Consider the following 26,871-nt stretch of genomic DNA (forward strand, 5'->3'; position numbering starts at 1 on the left):
CATATACATCATATTTAGATTGCTATTATTCTGTCACTTACACATTGTAGCCAGGAATATAGGAAAAATAAGCGTTCATTATGTATCGGTGTTGTATAGGAAATTCCACCCTTGGATCAGATTTTTGCATTAGATGCTTGGCCAAGCCTCATGTCTGACAAAAAAATTTGCAACTCTGATAGAATTGTTCCATCATACACTGATGCATATGAAGGATTCTGTTATTCTTGTATTGTTTTCATTTCATGGATTGATTATATTGTGTGATTATCCTAACTTCCCAATTTAAATCTAATTTACATTTCTTTGTCAAAAACATTTACTGATCACATTACATCAGGACAGCTTTCTCTCACCAAATCCCCCCCCCCCCCGAAGAAATGAACATATTTCTGTGTATTATGTTAAAGAAGGGAAGCAACTCTTATATTTTAACTTTTCTTTCTACCTGCTAGGTGTCTACCATTGTTACCTAAATGTATGGTATCTTCCTATTTGTTTTTCTTTTGGTATTGTGGTATTCAAAGTTTTTGGTATTTGTTTGCATAGTACCACCTATTGTCTACTTATACACACTACATGACCATAAGTTACTAGTTCTGCATCACCGGTTGATTTTAGGAAAATGTAAGGATTGCTGGTGGGTACACTATTTTAAAATGCACTCATTAATATCACTGTTTCTAAATTATGATTGTACCCCATGTTCTCAAATACAGTCTCTATCTTCTTAAAATGAATACAACTGTGAAAAATTGGTTAACCAGTTAGTTGTCCCAAAGATGTTATGCAGGAGTCAGATCACATTAATACCATATTTGTCAAGAACCAAGAGATCGAATCTAAGGTAGTAAATAAGCAAAATGTGAAGTGTGGATGGTTGTTGTGTTCTGGTGGCTTCCACAATTGACATATGTTGACTTCAAAACTTTGTTATGCATTATTTACTACTTTTCATTGGAATATACATACTGTCTGTTTATCAGTCATTTCCCGCAGTCATCTGATTTAAACTGGAAATGAAATGCATTTGAAAATAAGGCAAGAAACAACAAAAGGACAAATACAATATGTTGAATGTCTTGGTTTTTATTTACTTATTCGCCAGTCTCAGACTTTAAGACCAACAATACCATAGCACTCTGGTATAACCAGTTTTCACTTTTGCTGTCATACTGTAAAGATGTCCTCCATAGAACCCATTTAATCTTGAACTTAAATTTTATCATCTGACTTTTTTTTTCAGTGGTATGTTATAGCAAAATATTTTGTATGGTGCATAGAAATTTTTTTAAACCTCTTGTAAATTTGTTGATATTTTGACATTATCATACTGTTAGTTTTCCTCAGAGTTGACTTGGAGCAGTGACATCAGCAGAATTTACCTAATGCTGTGTTTATTTATTTATTCCATTTACATCTCATTTTTATGATGTAGTTGACATTAATTTCAAATTTAATATACATTTGTTATGTGAACTTGTTTGTTTATTCTTTACATTACAGAAATTTCAGCAAAGGTTACAAAATGGTAGCTCTGTCAATTTCATCTCAGCATGAAGCACTGAATTTACTCCCCATGTCTTTATTGCTAATGATTCTTATAGGGGGATTTCAAGATGCCCCCTCTATCCCTCACAAAGGTACAGAACATCACCAGATAATTCCACAGTTGGAATGAGAGATGATTTCAGCCATGAGTTGGAATTGTGCATGATCTCTTTAATTAATAAGATTTTGTTGTCAAGATTATAAATGACTGAACAGGAAGAATTTCAGTGGAATCCCACTGAGGATAAACATTTAGCTCTGCCCATGAGGTGCAAGGATCCCAAATCAATGATACGGCATCACCGTTGCCATACAGAATGCTCTGCACATGGATCCAAGAGGAGGAGACAATAATCAGCTTGACAAAAAGGATGAAAGAAATGCCCAAATTAACTGATTCTAAAATGCAACAGATGCAATTCACTTTTAAGGCAGCAATAGAAGAAATCTGTAGAATCATGCTTTTGTCTAAATGTTCTCCTCTGCCGAGAGACATCCCTACCTACAAGGTCAAAGTCTGTCTTGCTGTAGATGATGAAGAGGATAGTCTATCATTTAGAACACTGCCTCAGTCATCATAAGTTGCAGAAATCACTGGGCATCTCAGAAAAAAATGCAACCCTGGTAATGCAGAATCTTTTTGTTCCATGAGTCATTTGCCATCTAGCTTCTTGTCTCAGTGGTACAAGTCACACACTGATGCATACTGCTCAGAAATTCTTTATATGAACAAAGAAATTTCTGCCTTTGGCATGACTGTGCTGCATTGTTATAAGGTGACTCGGCAAATCTTCAATCCCACCTCCAAGCTAATGTTGAACATCCTAATCATATCAAATTCTTCACCTCACCGAGAAGACTGGAAATGATCACACAGTGATTTGGTGAGCCAGATCATCAATGTCATATACATGACATCTTTCCACACCAAGGCTAAGGCCCTGATGTCTTCCTGAAACATGGACTTGGAAGAGATGCACTCCTGCTCTCTCAAAAACCACACCATGCAGTGGTCTTGTATACTCTTCACTTGTCCTCATCTGTTTGGGGATCAAATTGAGGATGTTAGAATACAGGAGGCACAAGAGTTCACCTCTGTCTGTAAGCACAAACTCCCATATCTGTATGTCCTGCTCAGGGATCAATCCAGAGAAGGGATGGTCATTAACAAGGATAAAATAGAGGCAGTTCCCAAACAACAACAGCAAACTTGGCCAGTCAAATTATACGAGGTCACATCCCCAGTTTTCACTAGCAGGTAGGGAGGGGAGAATGAAAACAACTTTTCTCCACCTCCAAGCCTCCCACCACCTGTTAGTGACTTACAGTGTCCCCCACCTATTGGTGACCCACCTGTGGGTACCAGTCTCCTTCTTTTTCATCAGGCTTAGATCAGCCTCTTTCTGCAAATTGATTGGGTGATCCAGTTTTTGTCAGAAGGCCGCAGAAACTCATTTATCTGGCATCCTCCACTTCAACATCACCTTTCATGACAGAAATCCCAAGCAATCCCATAAAGGTAGACAAACTATAAAAGGAGATACATCTTTTACACATGGAATGAAGATTGTATGAAAGCCATACACACATGGCTTCTACTCTAGACTGTCTCTTGTCATGAAGTCCAATGGCAAATTGTCACCTGTGATTGACATCAGCAGGCTGAATCAATTTATTCCTGCCTCAAAATTCAGGATGGAGACTGCAAAGTCTGTTTATCTTTCACTGTGATGCAATCAGTGCATCTGTATTTTCATTACAATATTGTGCAGATATCTTCACTTCACCTTTTGGAACAAAGTATATTAATACCATGCTCTTCATTTTGGCCATAACCTATGATCTTGAGCCTTCATGGAAACTTTAGACTGTGTAATCTTGAGGTTTAGGACGACCACCTCCACAGTGATGGATAAACCTGGATGATTTGCTTAAAAAATGTTGGGTAAGACTTTCTTTCTGACAGCCCTTGTCTCTGTATGCAGAATGAGCTACATGCACTCTTCATGGAAGCCTGCTGTATGCAGTTCCGTCCCGACATCAGTTGTCATAATGACACAGCGTGGTTTTATTGCTAAAAACAGGTTGCCCATGCTAGTTAATCAACAAGTAGCTATTCATCCCTGCTCTGAATGATTGATACGTCAGGATAGGTAAAGCTCCAGGATAATAATTCCTCCCACCCTTCCCCTCAGTGTGAGCATCCTATAAGGTTTCACTTGTGTAAAAACTGGTTACAGCCTGGTATAATGGTGGCCACCTAGCAGGTAGAGTAGAAGTTAACCTGTATGTGTTGCTTCCCTTTGTCTATATGAAATATAGACAGAAATGCATTATTTGATTTTCTGAGAGGGCTGGATTTGGAGGTAGCAGAGAAAATTATACCTATGTAATGCAACCAGGTAAGTATTGTCAGAGAAACATAATTTACTAAACAAAAATTAGCTTCCTTCTGTTTCATGTGTCTGTTTATTTTTTAGCATGTTCAACTTTAACATTTTGTTGTGACATTGACTTCAGTATTTTTACTTTCATTGACAAAAAAATATCATTTTATATGATTCATTAAAAAACAACTAACCAACATCATTGATCATATCATTCTTTTTGTCTCAGTTTCATTGCCTTCGATAAGTAAGAATGTTAATTGATGTATTTATGATTCGGTAAAGGATATTAATATGCAGCAGAACTAATTGAGAACATTTCCTCATTTGCTGTCAGTTTCACAATCATTCCATGCCTCTCTATGTACATTTCACATACACAGTTAACTAAATTGAATCAGTTTTTGAAACTTATTAGATCAGAAATTTCACTTTTGATTTTAATTAGGTTCTGAATTACTTAGATTAAGCACTTGAGAGATAAAGTTGTGCCTGCCAATGCTGATATTTCAGCTCATTTCTTGACAGGTATGGTCATATCAGTGAGATTTGGGAGTTGCTCAAAAATTGTCTCCCAGAATGGAAGCTCCCCTTACAGGAGTGGGAAAAGTCACCTGAACTAGCAGACCAAATGAAGAAGGAAGAGACAGCTTCCGCTGTAAGTAATCATATATGAGAGTCAAGAGAAGTTATTTCAGTGGAATACATAACATATTATCATGTTTAACAACACAAATTGGAATTAATGAAAACTTGGATAAAACAATTTAAGTAGAAGTTTATGTGATTATGTAATCTACTGGTGTGTCATTTTCCCATTTTAGCAAACTTTGTTTCCAATCACCCAACTTCTTTGGTCCCTTTGGATTTGTTTCATGGGTTCTTCTGTAGACACAGTCAGACATGTTTAATAACCATTCAGGAAATGGTTGTCAAGAACAGGTCATCATTATTCCTGGTTGTCAAGAACGGGTCATCATTATTCATAGTTGTCAAGAACAGGTCATCATTATTCATGGTTGTCACAAACAGGTCATCATTATTTCTGGTTGTCAAGAACAGGTCATCATTATATACAGTTAAATATGGATTGATTAATGTTCATTGGGTATATTGTATGTGTCCTTGATGGAGATGTTTTTGTTTTATACAGAATATTGCTTTTGCAGGTTTAAAAGTTTATACCTTTAAAATTGGAAGAATTGTGAACAGAGTAGGAACAATACTTAATCTTTATTATGCTATATATGAGAACCATAATCCGTTTACTTTAAGCCATTAAGTCCTTCAAAAGGTACAGATCAGAATGAAACTGCAAAAGATGGGGCATTACATGATATGATGTGATGGATAGACATGGTAATCAGTGTCATCAGTGGTCACCAATCGGTTATCTTGTGAAGGAAACCAAAAATGTTTGGAGATTTTATGTATAAAAAAATCCTTGTAGTGAACTACGAGCTATATACCTCTTCCTTTTCATGTAAATGTCATACACCAACTACTATTAATTACTTACTATATCACAAAAATAAAATTTTCTTTTCTTGTGTCAGTACCAGATATATTTGGTCTTTTGGTACTGAAAACTTGCCACTCATTAAAATATGTTTATATGTACATAATTTTGATGATTGTGTTTGACTTTTGTATTTGATTTGGTATAAATTAGTCATCAGATGGAGCATGTCATGATAAGTTACTGTCCATTCATGGGGCCCTGAGTGGCCAAGTGGTCTAAAGCACTCACCATTCCGGATCATTGCCATCTCACCTCTGTCTGTGTTGGTTCAAGTCTCAGGCTCGGCTAACGTGGGTATGTGAGAAAGCTTGCCAGTAGCTTTTCATGGGTTGATGGTTCTTACCGTGGGTTTTCCAGGGGTTTTCCTCCACCAGTTATACTGGCCACTATGTATAGCATATCTTGTGCTAAAAAAATGATGTTAAACTCTACAACAACAACTGTCCATTTATCAGTCCATCTGTTCCCTATTTCATTTTTGCACAATAACTTGCATTCTCCACCATCTAAAATATTGTGTGTGTGTGTGTGTGATTTGGATTTTTAATGTGTGTGTGAGTGTGTGTGATTTGGATTTTTAACGTAGCTTTAACAATTTTTCAGTCATATCGCTACAATGTTTGCAGCGTGACAGCTTATAGTGATGTCTAGCACTGGGGCATCATGCCACAGACATGTAGCATGATGTCCCACCCAGTCACATTATCCTGACACCTGTCCGACCAGTCCTAACACTAACTTCTTCTGCCAAGTGAGGCAGCTGTTAGTACCATTTGGTATGACTCTGCCAGGGATCGAACCCACAACCTCCCGCATCCGAGGTGGATGCTCTAACCACTAGGCCACTGGAGCAGTGCTCTAAAATATTACCAGACTTTGTAAATAGCTTGCATTTGTGGCAGGGAAGAAACCTGTCAGTTCCAGGTTCAGAAGATGAACAGTCAGGATCAAAAGGGACTGAAGAATGAAAACTGTTTCCACGCAATAATTTGAATTGCATACCAATACATTTATTAACTAAAAGGTGAGGGTCACAGGATCTCTGGCAAGAGGTTTCCACAAAATAAGTCCTATGCCCTAAACCATGACCATTATTGTGGCTTTCTTGCATGTGAGACCAGAAAGACACCTATTGATTTTGGGGTCTCATACTTGAAAGATGAAAGCTATTAAGACATAAATAATGCAGATATTTTTCATGGAATTACCTGAGTTCAGTGTCATTTACCTTGCATTTAAAGTATGGAAAATACCTACTTGTCTCCGATTCAGAAGGTCAAGTATTTGACCATTGAAAGAGGGATTTCCATAAAAGAAGTGCAGTGATACTATTTACCACCTGTCATGCAAATAACACTGGTCAACAGTGAAATCATTACTGACTTGAAAAGGCCCTAATCTGTAGTATTTTGGTGTGCCGAACACGAATATAACCGTGAAAAATTTGTATTGGCTCTCGTTTTGAAGATATTCATATACCTCATTTTCTATGTTTCACTGTGTAAATTTCTCCAGTAGGACTGCACCAACATCCAGAATAATGATGTAACATTGCATAATACCATCATGCTCACATCATCCACAGTTGATTGCATCATTTTCTGATGCAATGCAATACTAATGCCATGCGGCTGCTGAAGTAAGTTGACGTCAGCAGTGTACTATACATGTGTAGGCCTATTATACTAATGCCAGGCGGCTGCTGAAGCTGACGTAAGCAGTGTACTATATAAAGCCCAATCAGATAGGTTCAGCATTTAAAATATTTTAGACGTTGTGCGAGACAGTTCAAGCTACTGTTACATAAAACTTATTATTTTATCCATTTACGTACAATAAAGAACAGTAATGCCTCGAAAGTGTGTTAATACCGCGGACAATTTTTGCTATATTTGTGGGGAAGTGACATTTGCCAACCAGAAGAAAAGTATCAATTCTCAAGTGAAGAAGGCATATCATCTTTACTTCGGATGCAAGGTTGGTGACCAAGACAAGCCTTGGGCTCCGCATATATGCTGTGCTACATGTACAACACAGCTTTCACAGTGGTTGAATTGCAAAAGGTCATCAATGCCGTTTGCAGTCCCAATGGTGTGGAGAGAGCCAAGCAACCACCTAAATGACTGTTACTTCTGCTTGGTTCCTCCTCTTTCCGGCGGAATAACGAAGCGAAAGAAGTCGAGAATAGTCTACCCAAACATTCCGTCTGCATTGAGACCAGTTCCACATGGTGAGGGACTTCCTATTCCAGAACCTCCAGCAGAATATTCTCTTGATTCATCTGACGAAGACAAAGGTGAGTCGACCTGTTCTTCTCCTGGTCCATCAGCATGCAGTGATCCAGATTTTCACTGTGGTGCATCATCAACCCCACACAGAATAACACAGGAAGAACTAAATGACCTGATTCGTGATTTGGACTTATCAAAGAACAAGGCAGAATTGCTAGGATCAAGACTCCAACAATGGAATCTTCTAGAAGATGTCACAATTACTGCATATCGAAAGCGCCACCAGCAATTGGAGCCTTTCTTCAGAAAGGAAAGTAATCTGATATTCTGTTCCGATATTGAGGGCCTCATGAATGCTTTAAAAATCACCCATGACCCACAAGAATGGAGACTATTTGTGGACTCTTCGAAACTGAGTCTCAAGGCTGTGCTTTTGCACAATGGAAACATTCTTCCATCTATTCCAGTAGCGTATGCTGTCCACATGAAAGAGACATACGATAACTTAAGGCAGCTACTGAATTCCATTGAGTATAACAAGTACAGCTGGCACCTCTGTGGTGATTTGAAGGTAGTTGCCCTTTTAATGGGTCTGCAGCAAGGATATATAAAATACATGTGTTTCTTATGCGAGTGGGATAGCCGAGCAAGGGAAATGCACTACATGAGGAAGGAATGGACTCACAGGCAGAATGTAGCCATTGGAGAGAAGAATATCCAACACCCAGCTCTGGTTGAGGCTCAGAAAATCTTGCTACCACCCCTTCACATCAAACTAGGTTTGATGAAGAACTTCGTGAAAGCCATTGACCGGACTTTGCCAGCATTCCGATACCTGCATGAAAAATTCCCTCGACTCAGCGAAGCAAAGATTAAAGAGGGAGTTTTTGTGGGTCCTCAGATTCGAGAGCTTTTCAAAGATGACCGGTTCAACAACTTGCTGGAAGGTGACGCGAAACAAGCATGGAATGCTTTTCGCCTAGTTTCTACAAACTTCCTCGGAAATGTTAGGGCAGAAAACTATAAGGAACTAGTAGAAGACATGTTGATGAAGTATAAGAAACTTGGCTGCAATATGTCTCTAAAGATTCACTTCCTTCATTCCCATTTGGATTTCTTTCCTAGCAACTGTGGTATTGTTAGTGATGAACACGGCGAACGTTTTCATCAAGATATCGCAACAATGGAACAAAGATACCAGGGAAAATGGTCCACTACAATGCTGGCTGACTACTGCTGGACACTCCTCAGAGATGCTCCCGAACAGCTGTACAAGAGACAGGCGAAGAAATCTAAGATGTAGTCAATGACTTGATTTTTTATAGGTAGGCTATTACAGTTGACCTTTTACTATTGGAATGCATTTCGTTATGTAAACATTAATTTCTTGCAGATTACAAAAAAACTAGAGCCAATTTTGCAATTTGACTGTCATATTCGTGTTCAGCACATAAAAATTGATAAGAATTGACTAATTTTATTTCAGTAACATGACTTTTGTAAAAATTTGTTGTCCAGTGTAATGTACCAAATTACAGTAGTCTTGTTTGAAATGAGTGTGAATTCCACAGTGTCACATCCTTGAATAGTCAAATGGACCCTGATTTTTTCTTTCTTTTCATTTTTTAATTTTGCAAGAAAAGGCTCTGGATTGTTTTCTCCATTGCTACAATGTATGTACTTCTGTTGTCAAGGGTTTGATACCAGGCTACTGTATGTGCAAGAATTAGTAGAGTGGTCATCATCCATGCAAGGCCAGTGATTTTCCCTGGGTTCTCTGGCTTCCACCACTGTGAAAAACCTCATCATGCCAACATCTAGGCTGCTTAGGGGGCATTTATACAAGTTAGAAGAACTTTTCTAATCAGTATAAAATAAATAACATTTAATCTTGAATGAAAGTAAAATCAGCAGTGTAATTGTTGTTTTCAGAATTTGAGAAAACAGACAGGCACAGTTAGTGCATTAGAATCAGTAACGAGGGTAAGTTATGTGCATTGACATGTGACAGACAGACTGTAATGCTGCAGAAAGTCATTGAGTATTGTCACAATTACAAATTATAAGTCTTGTAGATTTAGTTGTAAACATAACCACTTAAGTTCTGTCAGACTAATTAAAATTTGATTCATTTTGTTCCCAGTGTCTTGTCAGAGGCATTTTAATAAAAAATATTTATCTAATTGTTGCATTCAGAATCCCAAGTTGAGCAAATTGACAAAAGAAATATTTTTAATTTGTGAGCTTAAGCAAAATAAATTATAGAAAAAGTTAGTGGTCAGTAGGTAAGTTCATGAAGCAATGTCCTTAACCTCGGGATCTGAACCCACACAATTTTGAAGTTCATTTTTTTCAAAACGTTAAGTAATTTTCAATAGTGCATAACATTTCTAAAAGCAAGTATGTCTTTTAAACTGTTGGAAGAAAAATAAAGAAAAATAAAGTTAAAATGTTTCACCTATGCTCCAAAAACATCTGATTGAATTTATGAACATCATACTTCAAAACTGGTTTGATTAGCTAATTATTGCCAAAGTTTTTCACAGCATCCTTTAATCATCCAAGTTTTATTTCTTTGAGAGATCATCATATTCTCACCACTACGTCAATTTCTAGTCTTGAAATAATATGAGGAGAAATTAATTTGGTTTACAATACATACTAAAAATTAGTAATCAGATTAAACTTTCTTTCCACTGTAGAAGCCATCATAGTTTCAGGAGTGAAGCCCAATGGTTCTGTGTACTTTTGCCATGGTTTTGACTCGGATGGTACATGAATAAAAAGGGGATGTTACTATGCAAATCTAACACAGTAATCTCCATTGGCAGTGTATTTATTTGAACAAAAATAAAAACACCAGAAATATAACCAGTATTCTTTATTTGTAAAGGAAAACACCAAAACATTATCATGAGGGTGTTGTTTATTGGCATACTCTGATAAAATGCAACTTAGATTACATAACTCACTTCCAGCTGACATTAAATATGCTGCAGGGCATATTGTTACACAGTAGAGATATTTAATTTTCTGGACAAGATTAGCTACAGTAATTATTCTCATTAACAACAAATTAACCAACAGTGAGAAAAAAGTAGTTATATTTTAATGTCCCACAACTTGGATAAATAATTATAATCATACATAGATACTTTGCGGTAGAGAATACCAAAACTTGCTCTTTAATGCATTTGACATGTTTTTAAAATAGAAATATATCCTTCTTTATTTAAAATGACATGGACCAGACAGGAAGAGTCCTTTTAGTTGAATTATTTTTGCATGATTTATTATTCTTTTATTTTATTTTGTTTCCCATTTGTTGTGTCATCACTCTATTCCACTGGAAAAGATGGTTATAATTGTGCTTCTTTATGTATGACTCTCATAAATTTAGTTCATTTATACATAGACAGTCTTACATGAATGCTGTTTGATATAAAATTTATGCAAAGAATAGAAGTTTATGTGTTATTGCATGGCATGGTGGTTCAATGTACTTCATTAATTTTATGTCTGTTAAACAGTTGTTAGAGATTCTTTATATCACACATTTGCAAAATTCTATTTGTTATGCACGTGCAAAGATTCTTTCTACCATACAAGTGCAAATACTGTGCATTATTCAGTAATTATCATTCTGTGGAAGATAACTTGTTATATTACAGTTCAACATAAAGTTTCTATCGTGATGACATTATGAATATCATGTGTTTTAATTTATGTGAAGAAAAATAATTATTACACTAATCGATACTACTATTTGTCGTTTAAAATCTTTTCAATAGTGAATGGATCAAGTTTGTAATGTGTTCTTGCTGCTGTCCAAGTTGATAAATGACATTTTTGTCAAGTCAGTCTTGGTAGAATCTCAGCAAATCAATCACTTAGGTTTCTTTTGTGCATGTCCATTTGTACATACCTCCATGCACAACATTAATTAAGCTTATGGTTTCTTGTGTGCATGTCCATTTGTACATACCTCCATGCACAACATTAATTAAGCTTATGGTTAAAAAAAGATGAAGATCAAAGGCAGGCATGGCAAAAATGGGGTGGCTTCTTCATTAAAAAATTTGAATTTACATTATATCACTTTTCCATTGGGATATATAGTGATTTTCCTGCACATAAATTGGACATCATACATTTTCTTTTAGGAAACATTTTCTTTACCAGCTTATAACGCTACAAATATCTGCAGTGTAACATCTCAGTACTGATATATTGATGATGATATGATATATCTAGTACAGTGTAACATCACAGTACTGATATATTGATGATGATATGATATATCTAGTACAGTGTAACATCACAGTACTGATATATTGATGATGATATGATATATCTAGTACAGTGTAACATCTCAGTACTGATATATTGATGATGATATGATATATCTAGTACAGTGTAACATCTCAGTACTGATATATTGATGATGATATGACATATCTAGTACAGTGTAACATCTCAGTACTGATATATTGATGATGATATGATATATCTAGTACAGTGTAACATCACAGTACTGATATATTGATGATGATATGATATATCTAGTACAGTGTAACATCACAGTACTGATATATTGATGATGATATGATATATCTAGTACAGTGTAACATCACAGTACTGATATATTGATGATGATATGATATATCTAGTACAGTGTAACATCTCAGTACTGATATATTGATGATGATATGATATATCTAGTACAGTGTAACATCTCAGTACTGATATATTGATGATGATATGACATATCTAGTACAGTGTAACATCTCAGTACTGATATATTGATGATGATATGATATATCTAGTACAGTGTAACATCACAGTACTGATATATTGATGATGATATGATATATCTAGTACAGTGTAACATCTCAGTACTGATATAGTCATGATAGATCTTGTACACTGTAACATGTCAGTACTGTTACATTGGTCATGATATCGTAATACATCTTTTAATTGTAACATCTCAGTACTGATATATTGGTCATGGTATCATAATACATCTTTTAAATTGTAACATCTCAGTACTGATATATTGGTCATGGTATCATAATACATCTTTTAAATTGTAACATATCAGTACTGATATATTGGTCATGGTATCATGATACATCTTGTACACTAACATCTCAGCACTGATACATTGGTCATGATATCATGATACATCTTGTACACTGTAACATCTCAGTACTGATACACTGGTCATGATATCATGATACATCTTGTACACTGGAACATCTCAGTACTGATCTATCCTGGTAATCTTAGTTGAAGAGAAAAGTTTCCATGCTATCACACTATTTCTTTCATTAATTTTATTTGATGATAGCTTAATATTTATGGCATATGTATTCAGTGTTCAAAACTGGAATAAAAATTCTCTATGTTATAAGGACCTTATGCAAATGTAAACTGCAGGCCTTCTTTTGATTATGTAAAACATAGTGTTCTAACACAAGATTAACCATTGGCCAGTAGGACTGATATTTCGCCTAATGCAAGGGTCCTGCAACAAATACATTGGTGCATGGCCTATCAGCCAGTGTAAAATTTGAACACTGCATGCATTTGAAAGACATGAAAAAAATTTAAATTCAGAATATGAAAGCTTCAGAAACATGTGTGGACATAAATCTTGACAATACATGACTGCTGCAGCTCAGTAATTGACGTTCCTTGACATTCTTAAATATTAGTCATGACAACCATTGTCAGTTGAGCTGTATGCATGTTGTTTTCAATTTATCAGTCATATTATGCATTAGTTTAGCCTTGCCATGTAACAGTGTTTCATAGTTAGCACATTTCTTTTCGTCTTATTTATATCACACAATTATAGCAAATGTAGAAGTTGTACACTTTGCTTATATATGCTTGTAAAAGAATCTGGATGTACTTACACCAATACACTTTATTGATGCCTTTACATACTTCAAACTCGGATGATGTATTTTTAGATGGTATGTAGTAGGACTTCATCTATAGGCTACTTTCATTGGCCATAATAATCGCTTGAAAAAAATGATGTGTTGTACTTCTCAAAAGGTGCTATACAGAATGGGTAAATAGGTTGGTATATGGCAAAGAAGTGAAAATAGCTACATATAAATATCTTGGACACTTCTGAGGTTACTGAGTAAGAAAGTTACATATTTTTGTATGCATATGTATTGTGAATCACACTAACATAACAAAATATCAGTTATAAATATACTATGCTTCATTTTCATTTTACTAAGAATAATAATTAGAATAATTTTTGCTGTTTGAAGGCATAACATAAAGATCATGGAATATGATGCATATTTTTTGTTCTATGTATCTTACTTGGGCATCAACCATTGCACTGTTATGCTTTTAATATTCTCATGCATAATGTGCAGTGCATGTTATCTTTAGAGTAGAATTTATTGTTAAAAAGTTGCGATTAGAAAATATAATGATTTATTGATATATCCATTACTTATATACTAAAAGCTCTTTTAGATAGACTGGTCATCTAGTAAACGTCATGGATTAATAGGTCTCAGACGATTGTGGAAGCATACAGCAGCTTATGTGCCAGTCTGCAAATCAGGCCATCTGAATTGCCTCGAAAAAGAAACAATATGTACAAGTCAAGCCGCTCTAATATCACATCCATTTGTGACGACAAAAGTAGCCACCATCATAGTAGAAAATATGTTTTTACTATTTGTTTAATATTTTTCCATGATGCATTATTTCAGTTTAGGTCATGATGGAAAGGTAGGATTTTCTGTTACATATTAACAGCAGAAACCTATATCATGACCAATACTGACCATGTATTGACTTTTCATTCAATAGTAACACCCTAACTTGAAATGAATTTTCAGGATGGAACTAAAGATGAGAAGTCAGAAAAGGATTCAGTCAGCAAGGATGGTAAGGCAGAAAAAGTGGAGGCCAAACCTGCTGCTGGCAAAGATGCTGGGAAGGATAAGGCAGCTAAAGATGCAAAAGATGCCAAAGGTGGGTCCTGAAGTTTATGAAGGTGTTGAAAGATTAACCAGATTTTTGAACCCCTTTACCCATTTCCCCATTTTGCTTAGAAATCATTTCTTTTCAATAGTAGATGTGTGTGTGTGTATATATATATATATTATATTATATTATATTATATTATATTATATTATATTATATTATATTATATTATGTTATGTTATATTATATTATATTATATTATATTATTGAGTCCACAGTAGAAAAAAATGGAAACATGGAAACAAAATTGGTGAGGCTAGACTGTATGTATTTCTTCAGTAATTGCTTATTTCAACCTGTTAATTATAAAATTTCGTGTGTACATTGTCTCATAGACATAGATTATATCTTATTATAGGTTTATCTTGTCCGCTCCACTATTTACAACTTAACTTCATCTCAGCACATAGAATGTTGATTGTAACCAGCACAGCTAACAAATAAAACTCTATTGAATATGTTTTGATGCTGTTTGATATGAATATTGTTCAATAGACCTAGATGTATGTTTCATGGGTTTTTATCTTGTCAACATGTTATGGAATTATGGCCCTTGACAACATGTTTCATATATTGTATGGAATGTTGCTTTTAACTGATATAGCTAATGAACCATTTAACATAATAAAATGCCAATTTGTGTGAATATTGTTTAATTGACTTGCTTGTGTCATTGGTGATTTTGGTCATGTCTACTTCACTTTGGACATTTTTTTTCCCTTGTCAAGCAAACTCTTGTCTTCATGTGGAAATTTGTAATGTTGCTTGCAATCAGCAGAACTCAAGAATCATTCAAGACATTCTGATGAAATTTAGTATGAACATTGTCTCTTAGATTCAGGTTTGCCCTTTATTTTTTTGTCAATGCCACTTTGGACAGAGTTATGACTCTTTTAGTCAGTTTCATATCTTAACATGGGATCTTGCATTTTTTCAGCATAGCTGAAAAATCATTCAATATGTCCTACAGCAAATTGATGTGAACATTGTTCCTTAGACCTTTTTATGGGTTTGTTCTTGTGTACTCCATTTTTGACAGAATTATTGCTCTTTTGTTGGTTAACTTCAAATCTTGACATGGGATGTTGTTTGTGTTGAGACCTTGAAAAATTTGGATTTCAAACATTTCATGTCATCGGTTAGAAGAGTCATGACCCTGAGTGCCCATCTTTGCCTAACATTTGTATCCCAATGCAAATTCCTCTGTTTATGCTGGTAAGGAGCCAATTGTAATGGGCCATTCTGTAATGTAAGGAACCAGTTGTAATGGGCCATTCTTTAATGTAAGGAGCCAGTTGTAATGGACCTGTATGTAATGTAAGGAGCCAATTGTATTGGGCCATTCTGTAATGTAAGGAGCCAATTGTATTGGGCTGTTCTGTAATTAAGGAGCCAATTGTATTGGGCCATTCTGTAATGTAAGGAGCCAGTTGTAATGGACCATTATGTAATGTAAGGAGCCAGTTGTAATGGGCTGTTCTGTAATGTAAGGAGCCAATTGTAATGGCCATTCTGTAATGTAAGGAGCCAGTTGTAATGGGCTGTTCTGTAATGTAAGGAGCCAATTGTAATGGGCTGTTCTGTAATGTAAGGAGCCAATTGTAATGGCCATTCTGTAATGTAAGGAGCCAGTTGTAATGGGCTGTTCTGTAATGTAAGGAGCTAGTTGTAGTGGACCATTATATAATGTAAGGAGCCAGTTGTAATGGGCTGTTCTGTAATGTAAGGAGCCAATTGTAATGGGCTGTTCTGTAATGTAAGGAGCCAATTGTAATGGCCATTCTGTAATGTAAGGAGCCAGTTGTAATGGGCTGTTCTGTAATGTAAGGAGCCAATTGTAATGGGCTGTTCTGTAATGTAAGGAGCCAATTGTAATGGCCATTCTGTAATGTAAGGAGCCAGTTGTAATGGGCTGTTCTGTAATGTAAGGAGCTAGTTGTAATGGACCATTATATAATGTAAGGAGCCAGTTGTAATAGGCTGTTCTGTAATGTAAGGAGCCAATTGTAATGGGCTGTTCTGTAATGTAAGGAGCCAATTGTAATGGGCTGTTCTGTAATGTAAGGAGCTAATTGTAATGGCCATTCTGTAATGTAAGGAGCCAGTTGTAATGGGCTGTTCTGTAATGTAAGGAGCCAATTGTAATGGGCTGTTCTGTAATGTAAGGAGCCAGTTGTAATGGGCTGTTCTGTAATGTGAGGAGCCAGTTGTAATGGGCTGTTCTGTAATGTGAGGAGCCAATTGTGCCAAGCTGTGCTTAACAAAAGCTTGACAGTTGTAATGGGCTGTTCTGTAATGTAAGGAGCCAATTGTAATGGCCATTCTGTAATGTAAGGAGCCAGTTGTAATGGGCTGTTCTGTAATGTAAGGAGCCAATTGTAATGGGCTGTTCTGTAATGTAAGGAGCCAATTGTAATGGCCATTCTGTAATGTAAGGAGCCAGTTGTAATGGGCTGTTCTGTAATGTAAGGAGCTAGTTGTAGTGGACCATTATATAATGTAAGGAGCCAGTTGTAATGGGCTGTTCTGTAATGTAAGGAGCCAATTGTAATGGGCTGTTCTGTAATGTAAGGAGCCAATTGTAATGGCCATTCTGTAATGTAAGGAGCCAGTTGTAATGGGCTGTTCTGTAATGTAAGGAGCCAATTGTAATGGGCTGTTCTGTAATGTAAGGAGCCAATTGTAATGGCCATTCTGTAATGTAAGGAGCCAGTTGTAATGGGCTGTTCTGTAATGTAAGGAGCTAGTTGTAATGGACCATTATATAATGTAAGGAGCCAGTTGTAATAGGCTGTTCTGTAATGTAAGGAGCCAATTGTAATGGGCTGTTCTGTAATGTAAGGAGCCAATTGTAATGGGCTGTTCTGTAATGTAAGGAGCTAATTGTAATGGCCATTCTGTAATGTGAGGAGCCAATTGTAATGGGCTGTTCTGTAATGTGAGGAGCCAATTGTGCCAAGCTGTGCTTAACAAAAGCTTGACATAATGTTCACTTTGGCATCCATGTGTATGTTTATCCATGCATCCATTTTTGTGTCCATCCATATATCAAAACCCTAGATTATGCCCAGTATTAGTTTTTTTAACATTATGCACAGTTTATTCATGTCATTTCTGAATAAATTAAAGGTGGGCACAACAAAAAGGGGATCTCTTGTTTGAAATCCTAATGATATTTCCCCCGTTAAATTTGAATTTTTGTAACTGTTGAAATAATTTTGATAATGCAGTTGTAACAGGATAAAAAATTTAAATAAGAGAATTGGAGAACCTCAAAATTCATGAACAGCAAATTGTCTCTTTATTTTCCCCCTCTTGTTAGTCCTAAAGCTTGCCTCTGAATTGTATTGTGTTTATTCTAAGTTGTGATAATCTTACATTTCAGATAAAGGTGGAAAAGATGGAAAGGATAAGAAGGAAAAAGGAGACAAGGATAAAAAACAAGATAGTAAGTCAGACATTTTCCTCCAGTGAAATGCTTGGTAGCAAAAATATCATTTAAGCTTTATTTAATAGGTGTCAAATACTTTCAATGGCTCAGTCAGAAGTAGGAGATTGTTATTAATATGGAAGACACTAAACAGAAGCTTAAACATTTTTGGGTGGGTGACAGCAGGTTAATGTTTGCTTTTAAGATTTTATTGAAGCTCATAAGAAGGAGCCATGCATTAAATTTTCACTGATACATGTTAATCAGCATGTGGTTGACATTATTGACATCAACATGGCATCCATCATGGCTTTCTTAAAAATCTTGTTATCACACTACTCATAGAAGATTGGTGGCATTGGCATGTTTTTTTTTTACATAAACACTTTGAGCAGTATGTAATTCAGTCTCAACATCCTAAATCATGGGCATTTGGATCCCATTTTGCCTCTTTGCATTAGCTTTAAACCTCAGCTGATTGGAACATTTGGTTGAAGTGTTTTGAATAATCCTAGTTGCTTTGCAAGAGAACAGGCGAAGATAAATATCTACTACTTAAATGTCTTTGATGTACTGCATAGTCTCTTCTCTCAGATGTCTTTATTTACAAAATTGGTAGCTAAAGGAAACTTATTGAACCAAATGCTTGATGCATTAGCTTCATGGCATAGTTTCAGTATCTCCACACAGGAGAGCTCCATATTGAAATGACAGTGCACATCAGAATGCAGCTGAATTTACAAGAATTAAACATGTTATTTATAAAATGATGAAAGAGACATGATATTTAGCAAAGTAGGCATCATTGTAACTGTTTATTACAGTATAAAGACCTGACATGTTTGTTATGTTTCATAAACATACCTGAAGTGTGGCCAGCTTCCACAGTTTGATAGCCTTTGGTTTTATTAGGAAGTTTTCTTCATCCTTCACACCATCACGACACCTCACAGGGGGATGAATATATTTGCATGACTTTTTTAGGACACATGAGGATGTATGAACTATGCATTCTTTACAGAGGAATGAAGCAGACTTATGATAAATTCCTGCAAATTCTTTCCTGCTTTTAGAACTTCATTCTCTTTGAAGGACTCTTGTAGTGTTTTATGATGCTATAAAGTATATTGCCTTGCAGGTTAGGATCTTATTAGAAATTGGTATTGGTCAGATGTACATTGATGTACAGGTGAGTTATACTTTGATATGTTGATGGCTCTTGTGTTTAAGTGACAGTTGTGGTATATTAAATAATTCCACCATAAAAGCTCATCGTGAGTGCATGATGCTTGGAATTTAACATTACTATTAATTTTTTCATATATGTGTCTGTATTGGCTGATATGCAGAGTTAACAGGGTGTAAGCATAGTATATGTGAATCATTCTGTGGAAATCTCTGAAATGACTGTTTCCAGGTAAGAACCGAAATGGTATCTTCCATATATTGTATTTGTGAAAGATCACATTTGTAAACTTTTCTTTAAATGTTTATTATTTCCAGAGGAAAAAATGAGCACAGATGAGACTCCACTGCCAGAGCACCCAGAGGTGGTAGTATTTGCTACCTACTGGAGTCCCCCTAAATATCCAGCAAAGATCTCAGTTATGGGAGACAGGGTGAGTATGTTTTCAGGATGTATAGCAGGTCTTATTTACTCATGTTACATAGCTGCCAACCCTCATGAATTTGGTGTGAATTTCACAACTTTTTCAGCAATTCACGGATTCACGCCGCAAGCCAAAAATTCATGAATTCTCCAATCCTCAATTATTTTAAATCTTTAATAAAATAACTGATTTCCAGTTAAGCGCTAGTCATGATATTTGCAGTTACCGAAACAGTCCGGTACTGCTGGTCACGATATTTGTAGATCTACAGCCGATTAGTACAGTTGGCCCGGTAGCAAGCATTTTAACCTATTTTAATCTGTATGTATAAGAGTAGTTTTACAAATGCTTTTGAGAGAAACTGGGGCCTAACCAGAATTTTGCTCCGCGCATGCGTCACCAACACTGATTTGAGTTACAGTTCAGCATCGCATGTACGGTTTTGAAAATGTCTTCACCACTAAGAAAAAAGAACTCTATTACTCAAAAAGTGAAGTTTAATTTGGAATATTTAAAAACTTGGCCGTGCATTCTGACATTAAACATTGATATTTATCATGCTTTTTGCACTCAGTGCGCCATCGCAGAGATGATGTGAGGAAGCACGTTGGTTGCAAAAAAACACGTAGAAGTTGGGAAAATTAAGAATTTGCAGATTTCAGCTCCGGAATATTTTAAACAATTGGCGGAAGAAATGCAGGCTACCAACGCTGAAGCATTATTTGTGAGTTTTCTTGTCGAACACAATCTACCTTTATCAGCTGTAGACCATGCTAAACATTTGTTCTGACAAATGTTGCCAGACTCGAAAATCGATTCCAAATTTTCCTGTGGAAGGACCAAAAGTGCTGCGGCTCCTGTGCATTCCTCACAGCAACAGTGCAAGCGAATGTGCATTTTCTCTTGTGAGGAAAAATAAGACTTTAGGGCCTCTTTAGCAGCAGAAAATTTGTCAGTAATTTTAGTCACCAAGATCAACCAGCCGGCAAGAAGTCTCAACTGTTTAGAAAACAAATTTACGATCAAGCAGTTGAGGAAGTTCAAGTCTGCCACAGTATCATGTCTTGATAAATAAATATTTCTGCATATATGTAGTGTTTTAGTTTTATATTGCGAACTTCATATCGTGTAGTATTGACGGTCAGAGTGGTCAGAGTGGATGGAGTTATTGTCATGGTATTTTTCACGAATTCTTGTCCAAATTCACGACTTTTTATCCCTATTTTCACTAATTGTGAGCCTGGAAGGTTGGCAGCTATGATGTTATGTGAGATTATGCATGAGACTGTTTCCTCATGTGAGATTTATGATTTTAGACTCACTTGTTTACTTATAAGAGATTTATGATACAAGACTATCTGGTTTATTGGTACTATGTGAGATTTATGACATGAGACTAATGCTGGTCACAGTTGTAAATTTGGACATACGAGTCTTTCTCAGATTGTCTCCATTTTGGTTAAACCCATCTTGGCAGAAACTTAACAGAGTGATTGCTTTGGTGTGCACACATCCATCCACACCTTATCTTGACCTTAATGTTAAATGTTGTATGCCCCTACTGTGATAGCAGAAGGAGAAATATTGTTTTGCTGCTGTCCATCCATATGTCCTTAAGTCTGTCAACATCCACACATCCATCCCAAATTTGTTTCAGTGAGACAGGACAAGGAGTTTTTGATTTAGAACATGTAATTTTGCATACTGTATCTTTGGTATGAGTAAATGACCTATAGTGATTAGATTTTCAGGTCATTGTAGCAATTTTTCAATTAAAAAAAAATCATTTTTTAAACATGGTTTAATCACAAACCATTTTAGTGTGAGTATAGTCAGTTCAGCTCAGCATTGTAAATGATATCTGCATCATCTGGTTTTCATGAACTATTTGAAATTTCAACTTAATGTTTGCTTTGTATAATGAGCAGATGCTGGTTGTTTATTTACAGCATGCAATGGGTCCCATAACCATTCAGTTCTGTAAAAAAAAAAATGGACTCTTATAGTACAAACATAATGAATTACATGTACACAGATGATTCTTTTTCAGCATGCATAGTACTGGTGTTACTCTGTATGTTGATGTAATTGGTGTGTGGAAATCATTCATGCATGAAATGAATTGGGTAATTTTAGCTATATTTTTGGATGCTAACGAGATCATTACATGATTATAGATGTGCATATAATTCAGGATGCTGAACTGAACAAACTACTGGAGGTAAACAAATTACATTTTGGCAGGCATGTTTGTCTTTGTATGCTTAATTAGATTTGCAGGCTATTAAAAAAAATGCCCAACACCTGCCATAAGGTAGAGCATATCATGATATTGTACATCCATCTTCCCTCAGTCCATATGTCCAGCTGTCTGTTCCATATATTGCTTGAGCATAATAACTTGAATTCTCTACCATCCACCATTATGAATCATTATAATTAGCTTGCATTTGAAGTAAGGTAGAAACCATGGACAGGAAGATGGAAAACTTTTAACACAATAACGTGACATTTATATCAGATGCCCTGACTAGACTTTGTAAATCATTTGCATTTGAAATAAGAATGACAAGTATTGTTTTAGGATCAAAGGTTAAAGGTCATTGTGACTCTAAGAAGAATGGCTTTCCCAAGACAACCTGAGTTTTTATGAGCTACTTTGAGGAAATTTAGTGGATTGAGATGAAGGAGACACCTATTCATTTTGGAATGAAAAGGTCAAATATAAATGTTTCAGTGTCTGAAAGAAGCAGAAGCAATATCCATAGAATTTCTTAAAATATACCTTAATTAAAGATTGTAAATGGTTTGCATGTGAATCAGGAAAGACACCCATTGATAGTGGGTTAAAAGGTCAAAGGTTAATGCCAGAGGGACAGAAAATGGTTTCCACTGGATAAGTCAACTCTTATGTCACAAAGTATGACCAGACTTTGTTATTTGCTTGCATTTGAAAGGTCAGTTCTATGTTTGATACCTTGACCAAAGTTTTTGGATGCCATCCATTTAAAACAAGAAAAAGGCCTATTGATTTTGGATTCAAATTGTCAAGAATTTGACTAATGAAAAGGCTTTTACATAAAAGATGTGTAATACTTTCTATCACATGACACACTCGTAATGTACTATTTCAATTTCGAACTGTTTGTACTGGAAACTTTTTGTAAACAAAATGAAAACCCTGATAGCATGTTTAAAGCAAAATTACTTGAAAATAGACAAATTGAAATTTTATAATTATATTTCTATTTTTATGTTAATTGTCCATTTTGTTTTTCAAGCCAATTACAACAATTTGTCAGGTTTTTTACTACATGTTTTTTGAAGTTGTTATACATCCATTATTATAGGATAAAACCCTGTTAGTGTCATTATGTAAAACAGCTTGATTTAACTAATAAAATTTAGCTTGCATGTTTCTGTGCATATCCAGGTGACGTAATTAGATTTTCTGGCCATTATAGCAATATTTTGAATATATTCTAAACATTTTGGACATGGACGTTTTGGGGTTGGCAGAGTAGCCTATAGAGCAGTGGGAGCATGTCTGTTTTACAAACAGTATTTAGTTTACTTTTAATTTTGACTATATAACAGGCTGAGTTGACAAATGCTTGAGATAAAAATTCTAAAACCGTACCTACAAAGGGGACTATTAAACACTGGGCAGGTGTATAATGGTACTCTTATGTTTTTATTGTATTTTATGTAAAACTCTCGGCAGGTATGCAGTTTTACATGTCTGGGCAGATTTTAAAAAGACAGAAACGAAGAAGTACCCATTGCTAGGTTCGTGCATATATATGTACTGCTTACATTTGTGCCATATTTCTTAGAAAAATATTTCTGAATCTTTTTCGGCAGGCTGATGCTAGTGAAAGACTTAGACAGAATGGCTTATCTCATATCTACCCCCACCCTGTGCTGATTACACAGACTCGATCTTGTCCCCTTGAACCCCCACCTCCTCCTGAGAAGATCCCAGCTTGGAAGCTGATACGGCCACGCAAGAAGAAAACCACTCCCTCAGATGAACCCGTTTGTACGTTCAGCCAAATTTCTATTCCATCAGAATTCATTAATAGTAAATCATAAAAGATTAGTAAAATGTGTTATTTAAAAACTGAATTTTGTCTTTGTGTCAACATTTGTCTATGATCAGTCACAATTATATAGTGTTTTGCCTGGCATTGTCTGCTTCTCTCAGTTTGACTTTTAAGATTACTGTAGGTCTTTTGATTTAAATTCATGATGTTAATTGGAGGTTCAGTGATTAATGTTCATGGTCACAACAGAGAAGGACCTTCATAGCAGTTGAGATAATTAATTTTTAATTTTTTTTGTCAGCCGAGCCAGAGCCGCCAAAGCCAATCCAGTGCCTGGAGATCACCTCCCCATTTGTCAATTATAGAGTCAGCCCAGTCCCCATTCCCACAGACACGTAAGTATCCATTCCCTCATATAGGCAAAGATTTGCATGAGAAAACATCAACCAAAAAAAATTGACACCACAAAGGATTACTGGAAGAAGAGATCAGAAAGAGAAGCAAAATAGTATTAACCAAAATTATGATTTTTATGAATTCCTTAATTGTCAGATAAACCTATATTTACTCTTTCACTGCCAGCATTAGGATCTTATGAGAGAATTGTGTGTTTATTGTACCAATGTTGGGAGCTGAGTGGATCCATTGTTATACAGGAATGCATACCAGATGTTTGGTACTTCTTTTATTCCGTTTCATATCAGTCGTTTGGAGAATGCAATTTTTGTCATGATGTTATCTCATGTTGATCTTTTGAATGTCAGTCTTATTTTACACACCTATAAGTGTCTCATGACCATCATTCATGATTCACACAATAAATGCTTGATTCCACATTACAAAAATCACAACTATGAACACATATTCAAGTTTATTGCATGCTTGATTCATGAATGGGAGAATTCAGTAAATATTATTTTAAAATTCACACAAGGTAATCATAAAAGGAAAAATATATTATTAAAAATAAGCATTTCTTATGAATAATAATAATAATAATGATACCGCATAACATATTTTTTTTGTTCCTGGGTATTAAGTGTTATTTTGTATGCTTATGCCTCAGAAATATAGAAAATGGCTATTCGCTACAAACTTTGCTTTTATGACCATTACAGTGATATGTTGAAATTTTGAATGAGAAAACGCAAATTTATGTCATTTCATTCACATAAAGTCAGAAGAAACAACATATGAATCAAAATTAACATGTATTTATACTAAAGTAATACTGCTTGGGGTCCATAACTACTGACTGCAAAATGAAGTGTATCTTTACAGCTTCTGAGTTAGAAAAAAAGCATTAAAAAGTGGGGTCAGAAGCAGTATGTTGTCATTTAAAAAAAGAAAACCGTTAATTTTTTTCATATGTCTTATAGTCACCGCCCCAGATCTGCTCTGGAAAGAGGTGGAACAAGGTCAAGGCCACAGAGCCAGATGGCAATAGAGGAAACTGATGAGAATGCTCCTGAGCCAGAACCTGTGAATCTTGTTCCAAAACCCAAAGTGAAAGAAGAGGCAGAGCAGCAACAAGAACATCAGCAGGTCAGAGTCTTCATGAAATATAAAAGTTGTTTAAAATCCAGATCTTTTAATTTTCCAGACACGAAATTTTCAAAATTTGTAATACTTTTTTATTATACAAAACATTTACAAAGACCAGGTATGTTTTGTTTTAAAGCTGATGAGAACTAAAACTTTACGTTTGAACAGGTGTTTGAATAGACAGCCATCCGACTGTGAAAATTGCATTATTATCATGTAGAATAACTGAAGATATTGTCAATAGGCAGCAATCAAAACAGTTGACATCCTCCAGAAGTCCTGGTTACTGAGTGTGATATACCCATGGACTTTATGTAGACAATTAATATTCTCAGTTAAGTGGATTAACTGGTCTCGTATAAAGTCTTTAAACAGGTATATTGGATACTATATTCATTTTCCGTTTTCCAGTAAGCTAAACTGGTTGGATATTTATTTGTGATAAAACAGTCAACATCACAGACAAATGAGTGTTATAAGTTCTGGCCTTATCAGTGTTATGAGCTTCATATTTCCCTTGGATTCTTTTTTGGGGGAGCTTGGTAATTCAGAGTTCATTTGGTAGAGTGTCTAATGCGTACTCCATGGGTCATTGGGTCATTTCAAGCCCTGGCAGGCCAGGGTTGACTCCTTGGCTTGTTTGTGAGAAAGGCATTTAGCTCCTATTTTCTCGCATGACGGAACCAGTGTTGCGTTAAAAGTGCCATTCAGCTGACACCTGCGCACACACAAAAATAAGCTCATGTTGGATGTTGTTTGCTGGTCTTCATACCTTTAATATCATTACTATTAATGGTATTCTGTAATTAAATTTCTGAACCAGTCCATGTGATTAGGTTCATTTACATATTATGGGCAGTCATATTTGGAGTTGTAATAACACGATTGGTTAAGGCTTTTTTAAAGGAAAATTTGGATTATCTTTAAGATTTTCATAGGTAATATAATATAAATAGATGTATATATAGCCCAATTTTGGTGATACATTCTGTTGTCAAAGACTTTATGTTATAAGACCGTTCCGATGGCCTAATGGTTAGAGCCTTCACCTCGGATGCAGGAGGTCACAGGTTAAAACCCTGGTCAAATCATAACAAAGACTTATAAAATTGGTACTAACAGCTGCCTCACTAGGCACTCAGCATTAAGAGGTTAGTGATAGGACTGGTCATGATAATGTGATGCCATGTGTCTGCGGCATGATACCCCATTGCTAGACATCACTATAAACTATCACACCGAAGACATTGTAACAGTATGACTGAAAAATTGTTAAAGCTACATTAAAAATCCAAATCACACACACGCACACTTTATATTAAAAAATAATGTTGTTATTAGGACTTACTCCGGTCATATGGATCATGATTATATACACAATGAATGATTGAGACTTGTTGGGCTTTAATTAATTGGATTGGCAAATACAATTAACATAATATCAGCCACAGTTTGTGAACTTGTCCAGATGTCACAGTAATTATATGATTGAGTGCCAGTACTGTTCACATTCATTGGCA

At 35.6% G+C, this 26,871-nt stretch overlaps 1 protein-coding gene across 15 annotated transcripts in view; it reads left to right on the forward strand.

Annotated features, from left to right (window-relative positions):
• LOC149786326 (androglobin-like) overlaps positions 1–26,871 on the forward strand; it is a 303,462-nt gene that overhangs the window by 170,112 nt on the left and 106,479 nt on the right. For 14 of the 15 annotated variants that reach the window (XM_089976736.1, XM_089976732.1, XM_089976733.1 and 11 more), the window contains 8 exons: positions 4,467–4,596; positions 9,624–9,674; positions 14,573–14,708; positions 18,106–18,168; positions 19,654–19,769; positions 23,625–23,802; positions 24,108–24,201; positions 25,186–25,351. In XM_089976736.1, the coding sequence (XP_089832862.1) occupies positions 4,467–4,596; positions 9,624–9,674; positions 14,573–14,708; positions 18,106–18,168; positions 19,654–19,769; positions 23,625–23,802; positions 24,108–24,201; positions 25,186–25,351 (934 nt within the window). The remainder of the gene's footprint in view (positions 1–4,466; positions 4,597–9,623; positions 9,675–14,572; positions 14,709–18,105; positions 18,169–19,653; positions 19,770–23,624; positions 23,803–24,107; positions 24,202–25,185; positions 25,352–26,871) is intronic. The other variant, XM_089976728.1, reaches the window with a different exon arrangement.

Source organism: Sinohyriopsis cumingii, chromosome 12 (assembly GCF_028554795.1).
Source record: "Sinohyriopsis cumingii isolate HCF-2022 chromosome 12, ASM2855479v2, whole genome shotgun sequence".
Lineage (NCBI taxonomy): Eukaryota > Metazoa > Mollusca > Bivalvia > Unionida > Unionidae > Sinohyriopsis > Sinohyriopsis cumingii.